Genomic DNA, 20,277 nt, shown 5'->3' on the forward strand with positions numbered 1-20,277 from the left:
TCTAGTACCGGGTCGTCCTCTTCATCGGGTCCGCCTTCTAGTACCGGGTCGTCCTCTCCATCCGGACCGCCTTCTAGTACCGGGTCTTCCTCTCCATCGGGACCGCCTTCTAGTACCGGGTCGTCCTCTCCATCCGGACCGCCTTCTAGTACCGGGTCGTCCTCTCCATCCGGACCGCCTTCTAGTACCGGGTCGTCCTCTCCATCGGGACCGCCTTCTAGTACCGGGTCGTCCTCTCCATCCGGACCGCCTTCTAGTACCGGGTCGTCCTCTCCATCAGGACCGCCTTCTAGTACCGGGTCGTCCTCTTCATCGGGACCGCCTTCTAGTACTGGCTCGTCCTCTTCATCATGACCACCTTCTAGTACCGGGTCGTGGCGGGCTGAGATGGACATCACACTCACAGGATTACAGCTTCAATTAGCACAAAACAGCCTCAGAATTCCAGTTAATCCAAGTCAAACAAAGAGACTGTCCACTCAGAGGTTTCTGTTTCTGTGGAATCCCCCCCCCCCCAACACACACCCACGCATGCACACACACACACACACAGAGACATACCACCATTAACCCATTTAATCCCTGTTGTTCCTTGTTCACTCATTAAATCATCATTGTGACTTTAAGCTGAGGTGGATTAGCAGGTGAGGCACCTGCAGCTGCGTGTTGCCATGGGGATTTCGTCCCGTGCCCCCTCACGTTCGCTTTATTGGATTAAAGACTGGAGGGAGGGGTGAACAGTATTATATCTGCAGCAGTAACGATGTCCTTTTACCTCCAACCTTAAACTTCTCACCTGTTTTCTTCACAAAGGTTATCATTATTATTATTGAGGGATTTTGGGGCATTTTCATCATTTTGTTAAGTTTAGAAATTGATCCTAACTGTTAATACTTAAAAATTATAGTAAATATCATCTTTGTACGATGCCAAGGGCGGAGCCACAGGGATCTCTGACCACTTCAAGTCCTTCTTAGGTTACTTGTATTTAGAACCAGATTTGTATGTACAAACGTCCATTTTATCAGTCAGATGTTATTTGTTTGACATTAATAAAAAATCAATTTAATGCTATTTCGACACAACACGTGCACATATTTATACACTATACTGCCAACAGCTCACCTGCCTTGACTCTTGTATTAAGTTAAGAGACATCCATTCTTAATTAAACGAGTTCAGCATGACGGTGGCCCTTCCTCTGCAGCTATAACAGCTTCAGCTCTTCTAGGAAGACGTTCCACAGGTTTAGGAGTGTTTATAGGAATTTCTGACCGTTCCTCCAGAAGCACATGTGTGAGGTCAGACCCTGATGCTGGGCCAGAAGGCCGGGCTCTCAGCCTCTGCTCTAATTCATCCCAAAGGTCTTCTATCGGGTTGAGGTCAGGACTCTGTGCAGGCCAATCAGGTTTATCCACACCACACTCCTCATCCAGGTCTTTCTGGACCTGCTTTGTGAACTGAACAGGAAAGGACCATTCCCAAACTGTTCCCACAAAGCTGGGAGTCTGGAATTGTTGTTGAGTTCCTTTCACTGGAACTAAGGGGCCAAGTCCACCTCCTGGAAACAATCCCAAACCACAATCCCCCTCCACCAAACTTCACATTTGGCACAATGCAGTCAGACCAGAACGGTTGTCCTGGCAACCACCAGACCCAGGCTCTTCCATCAGATCACCAGATGGTGACTCCAGAGAACGGGTCTCCACTGATCCAGAGTCCAGTGGTGGCGTTCTCTCCACCGCTGCATCTCACGCTCTGCATTGCTTCTGGTGATGATGGCCTGGATGCAGCTGCTGCCATGGAAACCCGATCCATGAAGCTCTCTTCTGTTCTAGAGCTGATCTGAAGGCCACATGAAGTCTGGAGGTCTGGAGTGGTCCTCTCAGCAGAAAACTGCTGACCTTTGTGCCCTATGATCCTCAACATCCGTAGTCAGTTTGTAGAAACAGTCTGCAAGCCTCGCTGCTGGATTTTATACACCTGTGGACATGGGAGTGGAAGTTTACTTCTAATGGACAACATGAACAAAAGATACATTTCTCAGGTCTCGACTGTAAGAAATACCAAAGTGGGCCTGGATGGCCAACCAAAACAAACCATTAAACATTAGCTTAGCTTTAGCAGACATTGCAACTCCAAAGCTTGTGTTGTGTTCCAGTGGAGTGTTTATAAACTTGTTTTATTACCATCTACTCGTATATGTGATGCTTCCCTCCTAAACTGGTTTCATGGATCAGTTTATCTTGGTCTGAACATTAAAGATAAAAAAGACTAATTGTATTTTAGCTATTTAGCAACCAGCCATGTTCTCCACAACATCTTTCACAGGTAGAGTCACCATTGCCATGCTAGTTATGGCTCAGTGCAGCAACTTGCCAGTCACTTGTGGGTTAGTAAAGGTTTTTGCCCAACAAACTAGCTTAGCATACTAGCCATCGTCGGAGACCCTTAATTCCTGCATGAACCGGGGGTTTAACTGGATGTGTTCCAGCTTGAGACAATTCAAGCAGACCTGGTTTGGATCCTTACTGGAGATTTTGTTTCCACAGATGCAGATAGGAGCCCAGAATGCTCTGGTGTGAGGGAGGTAGCATCCATTTAAAAAACTGGAATGCTAGGTAAAAAAGGCTGGGTATTAGCAAGCGTGATAAACCTCAGGAAAATAACCTTGCAGTCAAGCAGTTGTGGATGGCAAAGGCTGAGAGCCGGATTAGCTAGGATCAAGCAACAGAAAGTCAATTTAAGGGATCCAGTTTATGCACTATTAAGCTAGCTAGCCTGTGTTAAGAACTAAGGGAGGATGTATGAATGATGCTGCATTGTAATGCAGGTGACTTGAAGGTAAAGTGAAGGAGGCATTATGATCAGTAGCCAATCAGGAATGGTGTAATGATAAATGCTTCAGAGGAATATGCAGGGGAGAAATATTCCATCAAGTATTTTGTATTTTTTATTCTTATCTGTACACAGTTTTTTATGCAGAGCACCCAAATAAAAGCCGATAAAAGCTGTTCTGATTCTGGTAACTAGACATCTAAGACCTGCTACTAATGAGATCCAGTTTTATGCCGACTTGTTTTGTTAACTTTTTTTCTCGTACTTGCAGCCCACTGCCTGTATGGGTGCTGTAGCCCCCTCAGCCCCCCCCCCGGCTAACACGCTACTGCACTGAAGAACAAACAAACTGCATCAACACATTTTTATTTTCAAATACAAACATATGACACAAATAAATGATTGAACATATAAAAATGTGTGTACATGGTTCTGATTGGTGGAAACTAACAGGTTGTTGGGGTGATGGTGTTTGTTGGCAGATGAACACTGAGGTTAAAACAACAGAGTCCGTGGACACATTAAGGCAGGTCTACGTTTTTATGTTTAACTCTACTGAGAGACGACAGATGAATTTGGGGGGCACTTCACCAAAATCCCAGATATTTGCTTCAGATTGAAGCCGTCAGGAAATATCTTCCTGCTTTTGTCTCACGTGATCAGAAACTCTAAATGAGAACAAGAGAAATTAAAGTACCTCCAATAGCCAGTTTTTATAATTGTCAGTGATGTTCACCGGCATTTTAAAAGGTGAAACATGATCATTTTTAACAGCTGCAGTGATGAATTATTTTACATAAACAAACTGTAAACAAACATAAAAAGAGTCGCAGAGAAAAATAAAAAGGAACAAACTTTGGGTTCAAATCCCGGGGAGGAGTCACGGTGAAAAAGAACTGCTTCGTGGGATTTAACGAGTCACATGTTCTCAGTTGTAAATGAGTTCATTTAATATTATTAAACAGCTGCTTTGTCCAAACATACAGAATCTCATTTCAGTCAAGATAAAATAAAAAAAAATATTTCATTTAAAAATCCTGTAAAATGATTAGATTTGAAATAAATAAGCAGACTGATCCCTGCTCGGAGCAGCAGAACCACCGATGGGATCTGCATGAAATATTAACCTCATTTGTTCCCTTGAAAATACATTTTTGGTGTCATGTACCTTTACTTAAACCTTTGTACTTGAGCTGAATCCAACATAATTTTCGATTTCTTTGTCAGACACGTAAGCATGTTTCCATGGAAACCGTCTTCATCAGAGGAGGTAGAAACATGTCGGGTCTGTGGGACAGATTACGAATCTGATATAAAAGAAAATTATTAATTTATTATTTGAATTGAATCTTTTACCAATTTGGAAAATAAAGAATTAAAGTCAAATCAAAGAGTGAAGATTTCTCTATATTGTTTGCATCACCGCGAGCATGACTTTGCACAGACTGATAACTTTGTTGTGCTTTTCTTTTGAGTAAATAAAGTTTGTTTCCGCAGCACACTGACTCCAAAACTCAACCTGTTTCTGCTCAACTTCGTCCTTTATTAGCGCCGCTGTCCTCCCAGCAGCACCAGGTGTGTTCAGCTCCACTCCACTAGGTGGCAGTATTCTCCCTCAGCTTGCTAGAATCAGCCTTTTCCTGGTTAACACAGACCAAAATATCTCATTGGTTCCTGGACAAAAACAGTTCTGCCCAGAATGATGCATCAAGAACAAGCTGCAGAACTTCCACAGCAGGAAGAGAACAAAATAACGTCATTTTGTTCTTCCAACGTTCGACATTCCAGCGTGACTAGGTTTATTTTTTCTATCCCAACTGTAGCTGTAAGAATTCTTTTTGATCTTTTCATCCTTTGATTGAAATGGCACTCCATACGAACAGGCCACAGTTTAATGAACATACCCAGCAGTCGGGGCTTGTTCCGCTGACCTCCTCCATGTGTCACACATTCATCTATGAACCTGAAACCTTCTAACGGCAAATGGAAATCTGTGTACCCACCAGTTCAGAGCCCGAACCCACGTCTGCAAGTCCTCCAGAGCTTTTCATCTGGACTCGGCTGGTTCTGGAGAAGTTCTGCTGAGTCTGTGGTCAGTCTTCTGAAGAGAGGCATGAAATCTGTTCGCATTAGCTGCAGCTGTCATCGGTGACATTCCCACACTTCCTACAGAATTATTTACTTACTAATTATTTACTTTGCATCGTTCGAACACCAAAAAGAGAAAATAATGCACAGACACTTCAAAATGAAGTCAGTCGGTGAGCATGCCAGCATGCAGACGAAGAGGAAGGTTGAGTCTTCGAGATGAAGAGCACTTTGTTTCATTCACTACCTTTAACACTTTAGGCAGCGTGAGCTCCCAGAGCTGGCCAATCAGATTGCAGTTCACTCAGAGGTACAGTATGTGTGATCACCTGACAGATCAGACTGTTTCACTTGGTCCCGTTTGGTTCTGAAAGATGCTGATGAGCCTTCCAATGTGATCCAGATCTGAGGTCTGATCCACTTCAGCCAATAATCCTCTGGTGGGATCTGGTTTCATCCAGTCACCTTCCACTCTCAAGCCACCAGGTGAGTTTCCTGTGAGCTGAGCGGGAACACGAAGCTCCGGACGAAGCAGCGCTCTCGTTGCTTCATTCGAACGAGGAGCGAGGAGATGTTTCGTGTGCGAGTTCAGATGGCACGATGGAGAGGTCTGAGACTTCGCCTGGTCCTTCACACCTGGCAGATGTTGTAGTAGACGGTGTGTGCGTGTCCGTGGCCCATCGAGTCGCCCGTCATCTCGAACATTGAGTCCTTGTGCGTGTGCAGCTCAGTCATTGGCACGTCGATGCTGTGGGAGTTGTTGTGAGGTCCCTGCGTCCCGTATGATGGCACCGACTGCAGAGAAAACACAAACACATGAGGCTCTTTTTGATGCTAAGCTAAGCTAACCACGACAAAACCCCAGACCAGACAGGGGCAAAGACAAGGTATTCAATAACTAATCTGGTTTTAATTTCCGTCTACTCACATTACCAAGTTTCAAAGATTTAACTCAGGAAATGCAGGGTCAAAATTACTCAAACACCTAATTTGAAAGTTAGCTTTCTTTTTTCTTTTATAAAATTATCTCTTTTAGTATGTGGCTGAAATATAACCTGACCCACATCACGTAAAATTTATCTGAAAACCTTCTTTTCCCATGCACACTGGACCCTTCTGGAAAACAGAAATACAAACAATCACGAAGTAGACCGACAATGAGACATCATGACCACTAAACGGTAGGACGTCATGTTAGCTTCACTGCTAGCCACTAGCCACTGCTAGCCGTTTCTTTCTGTGTTTTGGTGTTCAGGAATACTGGAAAGTAAATGACTTGGCTCCACTGCTGAGAATCGAAACTTTCTGTGGTGAGAGACCTCAGGTGACAACAATCAGGGTAGTTCCCGTTAATTGGGCCATGAGCTGCACCATATAAGGGCAGTGACGACACTGGGTGACAGAAGACTGAGCACATGCAGCTGGGTGTAGAGACGTTGCGTCTTTCCTTTCATAAGATTGCTGCAGCAGGGATCATTGTCGGCCTGGTGCTGTTTGAGTGGATCAGTTTTGGTATGTGTTTAAACATTCCATGGTCATCTGTTGCATTTTGTGATGCTAAGTGGGCATTTCATATTAGGTGCACGCCGTTGAAGGAAAAGCGTCAAGCTCCCTTTGTGTAGGCGACCGATTGTCTGTCGATCGGTAAGTAGTTGTTGATTCTGCAGTAGATGTTAATGGATAAATTACTGACATCGTGCTCCATGCATCACAGGGATTAACTGAAGGCTCATAGGAGCCCCAAACTTGATTGATCGTGCTGCAGTGGATTAAAGGTGGGCCACGGAGCGTCGCCGCCACTGCTGCTTTGCCCGGAGAGGAAGTTCTTGGGTGTCCGCTGCTACGCTGTCAAGGGGGCGTGACTTCCCAACTGAGATGGACATACTGGTTGCAGGCGGACTTTTCCGCCATTACCCTGCACTCTTGTTTTGGAGGATTATTTGTTTTTTTATTTACAATTTAATTTCGTTTTAGCTTCTGTCTTGTTCCACTGGGGGAGGTGCTTAGCAACCATTGATCCCAGTGTGATTGTTTTATCCTTTTCTGTTTTATTTCTTTCTCTGTTTAATTTGTTTTTTTTTTGCTTTGCAGGCCAGAGCTCACGGTGGAGGTGGTGTGGATTTGGTGGTGTCTCGTTGTGGTTTGCCGTGCTGTGTCTGGCACCATCGGGTTGAGGTAGCACGTGTGTATGGATGTGTCTGTGTGGAGGGTGACTTCGCATGTGAGTGGGGCAAATTTGACGCCCCATCTTACCTGCCACTTCTCACTGTGAGTCTGGCTGCTGCATTGTTAATTAACTGGATTTTATTCTTTTCTTTTCTTTCATTTTAGTCATTTATTGATTTTATAATAAAAACATTTTGACAAACTTGGAACAAGCTCCCCTTTTTCTGGTCACGCACCTAGGTGCCTTGTTTGACTAAATTATTCTATTCCCGGGGTGAAATTCCCCGGGTGGCGTTGTCGAAACTTTAAACTTGTATACGTGTGCTGCCACATTTTGGCGCTGTCGGCAGGATAGACTTTTAATAGGGGCTTGTTCCGGGTCTTTTCTTTTTTTTTTTTCTCTCTCTTTTCCTCCATCTTGATTGATTCTTGTCTTTTTTTTTTTTAGGGCAAAGCAGCAGCTTTGGTGTTAGCTCTGTGGTAAGTGCCAGCCATTAGTATGGAAGAGGAACTGCAGCAGTTGAGAGAGCTGGTTGCTCAACTGCAAGCTGATAATCGAAAATTAAGACAGGAGCATGTGTCTACCTCTCCAGCTCCTGTTGCTGGGGCGTCTGCTTCCCCTAGCACTTCCCATCTCCCTGTCACAGAGAGATTTGTAGTTGTTCCTCGTGATAGGAAGTGTCCCATGTTTAGGGGAAAGTCTGGCATAAGTTTAACAGACTGGTATGAAGAGGTACAAGCATGTATGAGAGCACGACACTTGTCAGTAGCCGATCAGGCATTTTTCATGTTTGATCATCTAGAGGGGGAAGCACGGGGAGAAATAAAATACCGCTCTGCTGAAGAGAGGGCAGACCCTGATAAAATATTTGCTGTGCTACAGGAGCTGTATGGGTGCACGGAGTCATACGTGGCCCTTCAAGAGGCTTTTTTCTCCAGGAAACAGCAGGAGGGGGAAACTTTATTAGAATTTTCCCTTGCGTTATTGATGCTTATGGAGAATGTAAAACGGCGTGCTCCTGATAATATGCCAAATGCTAGTACTCTGCTCAGAGACCAATTTGTAGAGCAGGTGCTGGATGGGGCTCTTCGCCGTGAACTTAAACAGTTTGTGCGTGGACGACCTACCTCAACCCTGCTTGATGTCAGGGGAGAGGCTATTAGGTGGGAGCGTGAAGGTTTGTCGGGTGGCATCAGGGGGGCTGGGTCTTTGCCTTTAGTTATGGGCGCTCAATATGGTATGCAGGGTGCCTCGCAAGGTGTTCCATCCGTAATGGATGAAATGAGAGAATTATTGAGGCGCCAGCAGGAGCAGCTCAACCAGCTCACAGAGAGTCTCTCTTCCTTGCAGAGCTCTCACCAGCGTAGCCCACCCCAGCGCGTCCCCCCCCCGTAACACTACACGGCGTGGCCCTGTTATTTGTATGCGCTGTCAGAAGCCTGGCCATTTTGCAAGGGAATGTGATGGAGAGCGTGCCCTTCCTTCTCCCCGTACTTCATCCCATGCTTTACAGCGGCCCAGTATGCAGTCGGAAAACTAGTGCCCACTGAGTTGAGGAGCCAAAATTCAGGTGGGGCAGTGGCTGGCTCAGCAGTTGAGAGTTCCTTACAGGATGCTTCGAAGCTGATTTCATCTTGTCCACAGGCAGAGGTAGACATGGGTGTGTATTATAGTCCCATGTTTGGTGGACACCGGTTCCATGGTGTCCACAGTTACTGAGAGTTTTTTTTAATGAACATTTTAAGTCATGGGGCCAGGAGCACCTCCAGTCTTGTCACTGGCTACAGCTGAGAGCAGCCAATGGGCTAGTAATTCCCTATGTGGGATATTTGGAGCTCAGCATTAAACTGTGTGGTAAGGTAATGCCCCACTGTGGGGTAGTGGTGGTCAAAGATCCACCTGATGTGCCTATGAAGGTACCAGGTGTATTGGGAATGAATGTTATTCGTAGGTGTTACACCGAGCTTTTTGGTCAACATGGTGGTGCCCTGTTTGATGCTCCCCTTTTAGCAGAAGCCCCAAAATCTATAGTTCAGGCTTTACAGGACTGTCACCGTGCTGAAGTGAAAGCCCCCCAAGAGCTGTCGGGGAAGGCCAAGGTCAGAGGAAAGAAGGCCTGTCATATCCCCGCTGGTGTCATGAAAGTGGTGGTGGCTACATGCTCTGAATATTTTTCAGAAGGTACTGTGTTGTTTGAGCCTTTGGACTCTGTTTTGCCAGCTGGATTGTTGGCTTCCCCTGCTGTGGTTAAGGTGGTTAGGGGTACAGCCTATATACCAGTGGTGAACGTGGGCTCCAGTGCAGTGTGGCTTCATCCCCATACCATTGTAGGGACGTTAAATAAAGTCAATGTGGTTAGCCTTCCACCTGGGGTAACGGAGGTGTCGTCTTCGGGGATTGCTACCTCAGCATCCCAGACCTTTTCACCTACAATAGCTGGGCAGATTAGTATGATGGACCTGTCTCAGTTGCCTGTTGAGGAGCAGGGTCAGGTGAGATCTCTTCTGTCAAAATACACTTCTGTCTTTTCCACCCATGATGGTGATTTAGGTTGTACCAACCTTATTTCACATGACATCCCTTTGGAAGATGACACCCCAGTGAGGCAACGCTATAGGCGTATACCACCCTCCGATTATGACTTGGTTAAGGAGCACATCAATCAGCTCTTGCAGACACAAGTTATTAGGGAGAGCTGTAGCCCATACGCTTCACCCATAGTGCTTGTGAGGAAAAAGGATGGTACTCTGCGCATGTGCGTTGACTACCGGCAGCTTAACAGCAAAACCCGGAAGGATGCATTTCCCTTGCCCCGAATTGAGGAGTCTTTGGATGCGCTTACTGGTGCCCGTTGGTTTTCCACCATGGATTTGGCCAGTGGGTACAATCAGGTCCCAGTTAGCGAGGGGGACCGTCCTAAAACGGCATTTTGTACACCTTTTGGTCTGTTCGAGTGGAACCGGATGCCTTTTGGGCTTTGCAATGCCCCCAGCACATTTCAGAGGTTAATGCAGAGGATATTTGGTGATCAGCAGGGTCAAACCCTGCTCCTCTACCTGGATGACATTGTGATTTTCTCTTCCACCATAGAGCAACATCTAAACAGGTTGGATGTGGTGCTGGGGCGGCTCAAGCAAGAGGGTCTGAAAGCCAAACTCGCAAAATGCTCCTTTTTCCAGCCAGAGGTACACTACTTGGGTCATGTGATCTCAGCTGAAGGAGTTTCTACAGACCCAGGTAAGGTAGAGGCAGTGGCTAACTGGAAACCCCCCACCAATGCATCTGAGCTGCGCTCCTTTCTGGGCTTCGCGAGCTATTACCGCCGTTTTGTCGACGGCTTTGCCAAACTGGCGGCCCCTCTGCATCGGCTGGTTGCTGAGTTGGGAGGTAAGAAGCCAAATGGGGTGGTAGCTCGGGCTTGGTCGGAGGCCTGGTCGGAGGAGTGTCGGCGGAGCTTTGAGGCACTGAAAATAAAGCTTACTACAGCCCCAGTACTGGCATATGCTGACTTCTCCTTGCCCTTCATTTTGGAGGTGGATGCCAGTTTTGGTGGTTTGGGTGCAGTGCTCTCACAGGAGCAAGAGGGTAAGGTGAGACCTATAGCGTATGCTAGCCGAGGTTTACGACCTCCTGAACGGAACATGCAAAATTACAGCTCAATGAAACTGGAGTTCTTGGCCCTTAAGTGGGCAATGACCGAGAAGTTCCGGGAGTATTTGTTGGGCCATAAGTGTGTTGTGTTTACAGATAATAACCCACTGAGTCACCTTTCCTCTGCTAAGCTTGGTGCTACAGAGCAACGTTGGGCCGCACAACTGGCTGATTTTGATTTTGAAATCAAATATCGGTCTGGGCGAAGCAATAAAAATGCGGACGCCCTATCACGTTTGCATCTACCACACCAGCAGATCGTGGGGGATTTGGGTCCTGGTACCACCCTCCCTAAAACACTTCAGCAGGCTCTGAATGTGGGCCAGCCCGATGCAACTCAGGCTGTTGTGACTGTACTTCCTCAGCACACTTTGACTGATATCTCTGCTCTCCAGCAGGCTGACCCTGTGATTGGAGACGTGTGCAGTTTCTGGAGGCGGAAACAGCGACCCAGTTTTGAGGAGCGGAAACGGTTTTCTCAGTCGGCCGTGGTGCTGCTCCGTCATTGGGACCGTCTAGTTGAGAAGGACGGTGTGCTGTATCGCCAGGTCTTTCGCCCAGATGGCGCTGAACCAGTGTTGCAAGTGTTGCTACCTGCTGTTTTGGTCAGAGAGGTGCTGACAGGGATGCATCAGGAGCATGGCCATCAGGGTGTGGAAAGGACACTAGCATTGTTGCGTTCAAGGTGTTATTGGCCAGGAATGTCCTCTGATGTAGCGAAGTGGTGCCAAGCCTGTGAGCGGTGTCAGTTTGCCAAAGACAGCCAGACGGCCACTCATAGCTTCATGGGTCATTTGATGGCTTCGCGGCCAAATGAGATTTTGGCCATCGATTTTACGGTGTTGGAACCAACCAGTAGTGGACTGGAGAGTGTCCTTGTAATGACAGACGTTTTTAGTAAATATACAGTGGCCGTCCCCACCCATGACCAACGAGCTTCCACTGTAGCCCAGGTTTTGGTTGCAGAGTGGTTTTACAAGTTTGGTGTCCCTGCTCGTATACATTCTGACCAGGGTCGAAATTTTGAGAGCTCATTGATCCAGCAGCTTTGTGGCTTATATGGTGTGGAGAAGTCACGTACAACTCCATATCATCCGGCTGGTAATGGGCAGTGTGAGCGTTTTAATAGGACACTGCACAACCTACTGCGTACTTTGCCTGTCACTCGCAAACGTAACTGGGATTCCTGTTTGCCTCAGGTATTGTATTGTTATAATACCACCCCTCACCGCTCAACTGGTGAGTCTCCATTCTTCCTCCTGTTTGGACAGGAGCCACGGCTACCGGTTGATTTTTTATTGGGCAGAGTTCAGGATCCTGTCGGTGGAAGTGTCCACGACTGGATACATGAGCATCAAGTACGTCTGCAACTGGCATTCGAAGGTGCTCGGGAGCAGCTACAAGTGGCTGCCGACCGCAGGAAGAGATTTCATGATCAGCATGTCCGGGATGAACCGTTAGTGGAAGGACAGTTGGTCCTTGTCCGTGATTTTACAACTAGAGGGCGTAATAAGATGCAAGATAAGTGGAGCTCCGTGGTGCAGAGAGTCCTCAAGGCTCCTCAGCAAACTGGTACTGTGTATACAGTTGCACCGGTTGGTGATCCGGAAAGAGCTAAACAGGTCCATCGCTCATTGCTGAAGCCCGCTATTGATATGAGCCCACCTAACCTGGTTCCTGACAGCCCTTTACATGATGGCGTTTGTTCAGACTCTGAGCTGTCTGATGGGGATGACTTATTTTTGAGACAGGAGGTGCCTCAGGGGACTGTTCCTGCATCACCTCTGCTAATGACAGGGACCCAAACATCTCCCCGACAGCCTCAATCTGACGTTTCTGGTGAGTCGATCCCTGCTGGGCCAAGCCAGTCCTTAACTCCTCCTTTGGCAAGCCATCCTGAGTCCTTGGGGGCTGTATCGGCTGGTGGTCAGGGCGCATCTGGCGGGGCAGTGCGCAGAACCTCCCGCCATACTGCGGGGCAGCATCCACATATCCACCATCTCCCAAGGCCGGTGGAAAGGGTGGCGCAGCGGGCTGCAGTCCCCCCTGATTTTATATAGGTTAGTCTTTGCATTTTTTTTAGGCTTAGTTCATCGTCGGGTCTACGATGCAAAAAGGGGGGGTAGATTGTGGTGAGAGACCTCAGGTGACAACAATCAGGGTAGTTCCCGTTAATTGGGCCATGAGCTGCACCATATAAGGACAGTGACGACACTGGGTGACAGAAGACTGAGCACATGCAGCTGGGTGTAGAGACGTTGCGTCTTTCCTTTCATAAGATTGCTGCAGCAGGGATCATTGTCGGCCTGGTGCTGTTTGAGTGGATCAGTTTTGGTATGTGTTTAAACATTCCATGGTCATCTGTTGCATTTTGTGATGCTAAGTGGGCATTTCATATTAGGTGCACGCCGTTGAAGGAAAAGCGTCAAGCTCCCTTTGTGTAGGCGACGATTGTCTGTCGATCGGTAAGTAGTTGTTGATTCTGCAGTAGATGTTAATGGATAAATTACTGACATCGTGCTCCATGCATCACAGGGATTAACTGAAGGCTCATAGGAGCCCCAAACTTGATTGATCGTGCTGCAGTGGATTAAAGGTGGGCCACGGAGCGTCGCCGCCACTGCTGCTTTGCCCGGAGAGGAAGTTCTTGGGTGTCCGCTGCTACGCTGTCAAGGGGGCGTGACTTCCCAACTGAGACGGACATACTGGTTGCAGGCGGACTTTTCCGCCATTACCCTGCACTCTTGTTTTGGAGGATTATTTGTTTTTTTTATTTACAATTTAATTTCGTTTTAGCTTCTGTCTTGTTCCACTGGGGGAGGTGCTTAGCAACCATTGATCCCAGTGTGATTGTTTTATCCTTTTCTGTTTTATTTCTTTCTCTGTTTAATTTGTTTTTTTTGCTTTGCAGGCCAGAGCTCACGGTGGAGGTGGTGTGGATTTGGTGGTGTCTCGTTGTGGTTTGCCGTGCTGTGTCTGGCACCATCGGGTTGAGGTAGCACGTGTGTATGGATGTGTCTGTGTGGAGGGTGACTTCGCATGTGAGTGGGGCAAATTTGACGCCCCATCTTACCTGCCGCTTCTCACTGTGAGTCTGGCTGCTGCATTGTTAATTAACTGGATTTTATTCTTTTCTTTTCTTTCATTTTAGTCATTTATTGATTTTATAATAAAAACATTTTGACAAACTTGGAACAAGCTCCCCTTTTTCTGGTCACGCACCTAGGTGCCTTGTTTGACTAAATTATTCTATTCCCGGGGTGAAATTCCCCGGGTGGCGTTGTCGAAACTTTAAACTTGTATACGTGTGCTGCCACATTTCTAAAAAGGTTTATCGTGTCTATATTAGCAAAAATGTTATTGCAGAAGTTTTAGAGTTTCTCAAACAAAGTAGGGACCGGGTCACGGCCGATCCAGTGGTGATGAAGAGGTTAAAAAATCATTATCAGCCACTGATTAGGGCCGAGCGACATGGGTCAAATCATATCTTGACATTTTTGGCTAAATGATGATATACAACTTATGCTACTCACAAAAAGTTAAGGAAGGTTCAGCTTGTAGTATGACATCAGAATAAATCTAAAATCCACTATAATGAAGTCCTCAGTCCCGGCCCTCACCGGCCAGTGTCCTGCAGGTTTTAGATGTTTCCCTGCTGCAACACATCTGACTCAAATCAATGAGTCTGAGTTGGGTGTTACAGCAGGGAACCATCTAAAGCCTGCAGGACACTGGCCCTTGAGGACCAGGATTGAGGATCTATCCATGACAACCTTTACAAGTGGACTGAATCTGACTTCCTCTAAACCTCCGAATGCACATGTCCAACTGTTCAGTGTTTAAGTATTAATAGCACAACATGCTGTTCTCTAACAAGATGATTAACCACAAAAAATCCCAGAAGTTCTGAACCACAAACCGACCTGTTCTGGTTCAGTGTCAACTCATGTGACTGAGACACTAACGTTTTATGTTGATGTTTACCCACTGTGGAAGGAATTTTACTTATTATGCCTTATTACTTCATATCTTCACTTCATTAAGGGTTCATTAATCCCAGGGGTGCCCAAGTCTGGTCCTCGAGATCTACCATCCTGCAACCTTTAGATGCAACTCTTCTCCAACAACCTGAATCAAATGACTGGCTCGTTACCAGGCGTCTGCAGAGCTGAATGACATGCAGATGACCTCTGATTCAGGTTGGAGAAGGGTTGCATCTAAAAGCTGCAGGATGGTAGATCTCAAGGACTTGGCACCCCTGATTTATCCAATTATCTCTTTCATTATATATTTATTCATTGATTGTTACTATATTACACTTCTTACATTGTACATTTTTACTCATCATGCCTTTATTCACTGTTAAGGTTTATTCTCTTCTTATACATGCTCTGTTAAAAGTTCGCTACGAGGGTTTGTAGCAACTTCAGAAAACAAGCAGATATAAAAGCTGGACTCCTTGTTGCACCACTGGGCCTCGCAACAGCGACAAGGAGGATGGAGGAACCCTCAGAGGACGTGAATCAACAGGTTTTGACGGACTTGTGGATCTGTGAATATTTTTCACTGCAGTTCGATGAATCTCTGGATGTAAAAGACACAGCTCAGCTTGCTGCATGCTGGTTTTATAGCTCTGCATCGTAATGATCCGGATTTTCCCGACTTCATTAATAATCATTGTGTGATTCACCAACAAGCTTTGGCTAGGCTTTACTGGATGAGCTGGACTCTGTGTATGGAGAGATACGTCTCCATGCTGATGTTCGGTGGTTGAATCGCAGCAAAGTGCTGCTGCGTTTTGTTGATCTGCTGCCTAAAATAAAGATGTTTCTGTCAACAAGGAACTATCAGATGATGCGTGGCTGCTGGACCTGGAGTTTGTGACCCCACTCAACACCAAGCTCCAGGGAAAAGACCGACACCTTCCCCACATGATAAGCACTATCAATGCGTTCAAGGCCAAGCTTAGAGTCTGGACCACACATCTCCAGAAACGGAAGCGGACACACTTTTCCAACCTGGACAAAATGTGACAGTCCGTCAGAGACAAGCATGATTTTCACCCTGAGCACAGTGGAGCAATAGAAGATGGAGAAATGTTGCTGGTCTGATGAGTCTCCATTTCAGCTCCACATTCAGATGCTTGGCTCAGAATCTGCTGGAAACATCATGAAAACATGGATCCATCCTGCCTTGGATCAACGCTTCAGGCTGCTGCTGGTGGAATGGTGGGGGTAGATTTTCTTGGTCCACTTTGGGCCCCTTAGTACCAACGTGGCCTGGTTTAACCAGCACAGCCTACCTGAGTATTGTTACTGACCATGTCCATCCCTTTATGACCACAGTGGAGCATCTTCTGATGCTACTTCCAGCAGGATAATGCACCATGTCACAAAGCTCAGATCATCTCCACCTGCTTTCTAGAACATGACGATGAGTTCACTGGACTCCAACGACCTCCACAGCCACCAGATCTCAGTCCAGTAGAGCAGCTTTGGGATGTGGTGGAACGGGAGATTCTCATCATGGATGCAGCCGACAAACCTGCAGCAACTGTGTGTGTTACGACCCCAGGGTCGTAATCTGGGTAATGATCATTGCAAACCGCTGGGGCTCTTTGATTATCCCTCCTTGGACTGGCTGATTTCGGTGCCTCCCACTCTCCCTCACGCAGATTGGCACTTCAGCCAATCACTGTGCAGCTTAGGGAAGTCCTGGAGATAAAGCCCAGCTGCATGGATCATTCGGGAGGGAAAGGCCAGACTGCTTGTGCTGCTTCCCCTCACCTTAGACCATCCGGGCAGATGTATGGTAGCGTTGTGGTTTGTGTGATTGGTTTGTGTGGGAACGGTGCCAATTGGTAGCCTTTTGTTTGTCAGACTATTTGAGTGTGTGTAGCAGGATGGATCCTGCCGGTTTGTTGTCCTGTTGTCATTTTGTTTGGTAAAATAGTCCATGAAGGTTTAGCTTACCTCCGTGTTCCCCTTGGGGAACGTTCAGGGCACAGGCTAGATGGTGAGCAGCGCTACCCATTGGTGTGTGTTCTGTCCTTTTGTTCACTTTGCATACCACTACAGTTTGCATACCGTAATGGGCTTGGGGTTGAAGATGCCATCATATACCTGCTTCAGAGAGCCCACTCTCATCTGGACCAGTCAGGCAGCACTTTGAGGGTCATGTTCTTTGATTTCTCAAGTGCTTTTAATACGATTCAGCCTGCTCTGCTGTGTGAGAAGCTGCAGAAATTCCAGGTGGATCCCTCCACAACCACCTGGATTTACGACTACCTCACAAACAGACCACAGTTTGTGAGACTGAAAGGTTGTGTGTCTGAGATGGTGGTCAGCTGCACTGGAACACCACAAGGGACTGTACTTTCACCATTTCTATTCACGCTGTACACCTCAGACTTCCAGTACAACTCTGAGTTCTGTCATCTGCAGAAATACTCTGATGACTCAGCAGTTGTTGGGTGTATCAGTGATGGACAAGAAGCAGAGTACAGAGAACTGGTCGGTCAGTTTGTGAAATGGTGCGGTGACAATCATCTCATCTTGAATACCAAGAAAACAAAGGAGATGATTGTTGACTTCAGGAGGAACAAGAACACACATAGAAGTGTTTCCATCATGGGAGAGGAGGTGGAGGTGGTGGAGGAATACAAGTACCTTGGAGTTCAGCTGGACAACAGACTTGAGTGGAAAAGCAACACTGAGTACATTTACAAGAAAGGTCAGAGCAGACTCTACTTCTTAAGGAAGCTGAGATCTTTTAACGTCTGCACCAAAATGTTGCAAATGTTCTACAGGTCTGTTGTTGAAAGTGCAATCAGCTTTGCAGCAATCTGCTGGGGCAGCGGCATCAGAACCAGAGACTTGAAAAGAATTAACAAACTGATCAAGAAAGCCGGTTCTGTGCTTGGAGTAACTCTGGAGCCGCTGGAGTTGATCATCAAAAAAAGAATTCTGTACAAGCTGACGAAGATAATGGAAGATCCTTCACACCCCCTACACAACGCCGTGACGAAACAACAGAGTGTGTTCAGTGGGAGGCTTGTTCAAGTCCAATGCAAGACAGAGAGATACAGAAGATCCTTCCTTCCAGCAGCTATCAGGCTGAAGAACAAAGCCCTTAATTAATTAATGTGATTGTTTTACTAAAAAATTACTACTACTACAATATTGAATTTCCCTTTGGGATTAATAAAGTATTTTTTCATTCATTCATTAAAGTTTGGGTGTTTGTGTTGGGCTACTTAGGTAATGTCTTTGATTTTGTTGCATTTAGTTTTATGGGACTGCTGCCTTTTGCTAGTAAGTTATCACACCAAGATAAGGGCACCCATTTGTTTGTTTCATTCGAGATGTTTTACTTGGTGGTTCTTTGTATATGGTTTGCTACTTTTAACGTTTTGTTTGTTTCTTTCAGCAGTTCCACTAACCCCAACACTCGGATTTCAGTTAACTTCCTGTTTTATCCCTTTGTTTTATTCCCTCCACAATAAAATGACGTGTTCCACCTTTACAACTGCCTGTCCTTTATGTTACGTCCCCTCTCATACCCCTAAGCTGGGTCGTAACAGTGTGATGCTGTCATCTCAATATGGAGAAAACCTCTGAGGAAGGATTCCACCACCTGCATCCATCTATCACACCAGGATCAAAGAAAGGGTCCGACCGGAAGGTGGACCTGATGACGAGGCCAGCAAGTGTATTTTATTGTGGGAAGTTTCAGAGCAGCTCTAATTGGCTGTGGTTGTTGGTACAATGTGAGCAAACCCTGCTGTAATCTAATCTAATCTAATCTAATCCAAGTGCACGGCTATGAATGAAGCGACAAGCTCATGTTTCCAACACGGAACAGAATCATGTTTAAGTTTAACACGTTATTGTCACTATAATTAGATTTTAGGAGGAAACCTTAAAGATTCTCCTTTATAAAGGATACGTTGTCATGCAGGAAGAAACCGTAAAAATAGACTATTCTAATGAAAGTGGTTGAAGCAAGAAATTAAAAACCTTAAAGGGGTAGTGCACCTAAAACGTGTTTTTGGGCTGTAAACCACACAGTCTTACCTAATTGTGATGAAAACCATCTGTACTGTTGATGAAATTGGTCATTTTTTCATTTCTATAAAAAACAGGATATTGTGTCAAAAATAACTCACAGCACCTTCTACAGGGTAAAACCAGGTCTTAGTTTTCATCATGTAGAGTCGTACTGGTGCTTCTCAAAGTCACGAGAAAATCTTAAAAACCCCACAGCCCCTCCCTCCAGATCCAGGTAGGCGGGGCCTCGCCTTACAGGAATAGAAAACCACGCCCACCAATGCATATGAAGGGACGTGAGCTTATCTGGTGTAGAGCTGCTAGTTTCAGACTTCTATTCTCCCACAGAATTTCTGATGAAATCTTCCTGCAATGGGACGGATTTGTGCTTCTGAGGGTGTAAAAGTAAAACCGGACTTTATTCTTTACCTGCGGATCCTCATCTGGCGACAGACAGCAGCTCAAATCGTAGCAGCAGCAACTTCCAGCAGCTCTTCCTGCAGCTGCCACAACCTGCCGCGAGTCTCCACAGCTTTCCAGAGCTGCTGGAGCTGCTGACAGGCAGCTAACAGCTAACAGCTAACGGCTCACACTGATACGTTCAGGACCACCTGGTTCATGTGGAGCTGAGGAAATTCAGGAGGGAAAGTCTTCCACCTCAAAGACGCTCTGTGGTGTAGCTGCTTGGTGAATCTGTCTTTGCATCTTCCCAGTGAGCTGAGCTGCTGTCTGTCAGTCATTTCTGCCTGTGCATCCCACCCCGCCCACTCTCCCCCCCCAATCACCCCAACCTCCCACCCCAACCCTTGCAGCTTCAGCCATTTTTTCATAATTTGGCAGTGGGTGGAGTTATGCAAAAAGTAGAAGGTGGAGCTACACTTTAAACACCTAACACCTCCTTTCCAATTGGTGTAAACATGCACCACATCAACCAATCAGAAAATTATAGCACAATGTGACACATTGGATCGCTGAGGAAGAGGAGAAGTTGTGGGTGGAATCAGCGAAGTGCCGCCTCCTAGTGGTCAGGAAGACTAACACACCCTGGAAACATCCAACCTCTGTCCTCGCTGTCTTTTAGTGGACAGGAACTGTTCTTTTGGAGTGAAACAAATCATCTTATGGTGAAAACTGACTGTAAATAGTATTAAACCATTTGAGACATTTGCTACATTTTGGTGTTAATACTTGTTTATAACTTTGTTTGCTAAACGTGTCCACAAAAAATAAATATTTCTATTTACAGTCTAAGTTATAAAAATGGTCGGTTAAACAGGTTTGTGGTTCTTTTTCCTTCTCAGTCTTGTTTCAGAATGAAAAGAAAAACTAAAATCGCACATTAAAGGTAATGCTGAAAACAATGAAACCAAACAAGGCAGGAAAACCGTGTTTAAGGTGAAAAAAAAGTAGTTGAAACCATCCAAGTAAACCAGGGGTCCCTAACCTTTTCATGCTGGAGCTCGGTTTTTCCAACATTCAAATTTT

At 46.1% G+C, this 20,277-nt stretch overlaps 1 protein-coding gene across 1 annotated transcript in view; it reads right to left on the reverse strand.

Annotated features, from left to right (window-relative positions):
* Positions 1-3,213: 3,213 nt before the first annotated feature.
* The window catches only part of slc1a8a (solute carrier family 1 member 8a), a 38,510-nt gene continuing 21,446 nt past the window's right edge, over positions 3,214-20,277 (reverse strand). Inside the window, exon 11 of the mRNA XM_042006181.1 lies at positions 3,214-5,721. Within this exon, the coding sequence (XP_041862115.1) occupies positions 5,557-5,721 (165 nt within the window). The 3' untranslated portion in view covers positions 3,214-5,556. The remainder of the gene's footprint in view (positions 5,722-20,277) is intronic.

Source organism: Melanotaenia boesemani, chromosome 14 (assembly GCF_017639745.1).
Source record: "Melanotaenia boesemani isolate fMelBoe1 chromosome 14, fMelBoe1.pri, whole genome shotgun sequence".
Classification (NCBI taxonomy): domain Eukaryota; kingdom Metazoa; phylum Chordata; class Actinopteri; order Atheriniformes; family Melanotaeniidae; genus Melanotaenia; species Melanotaenia boesemani.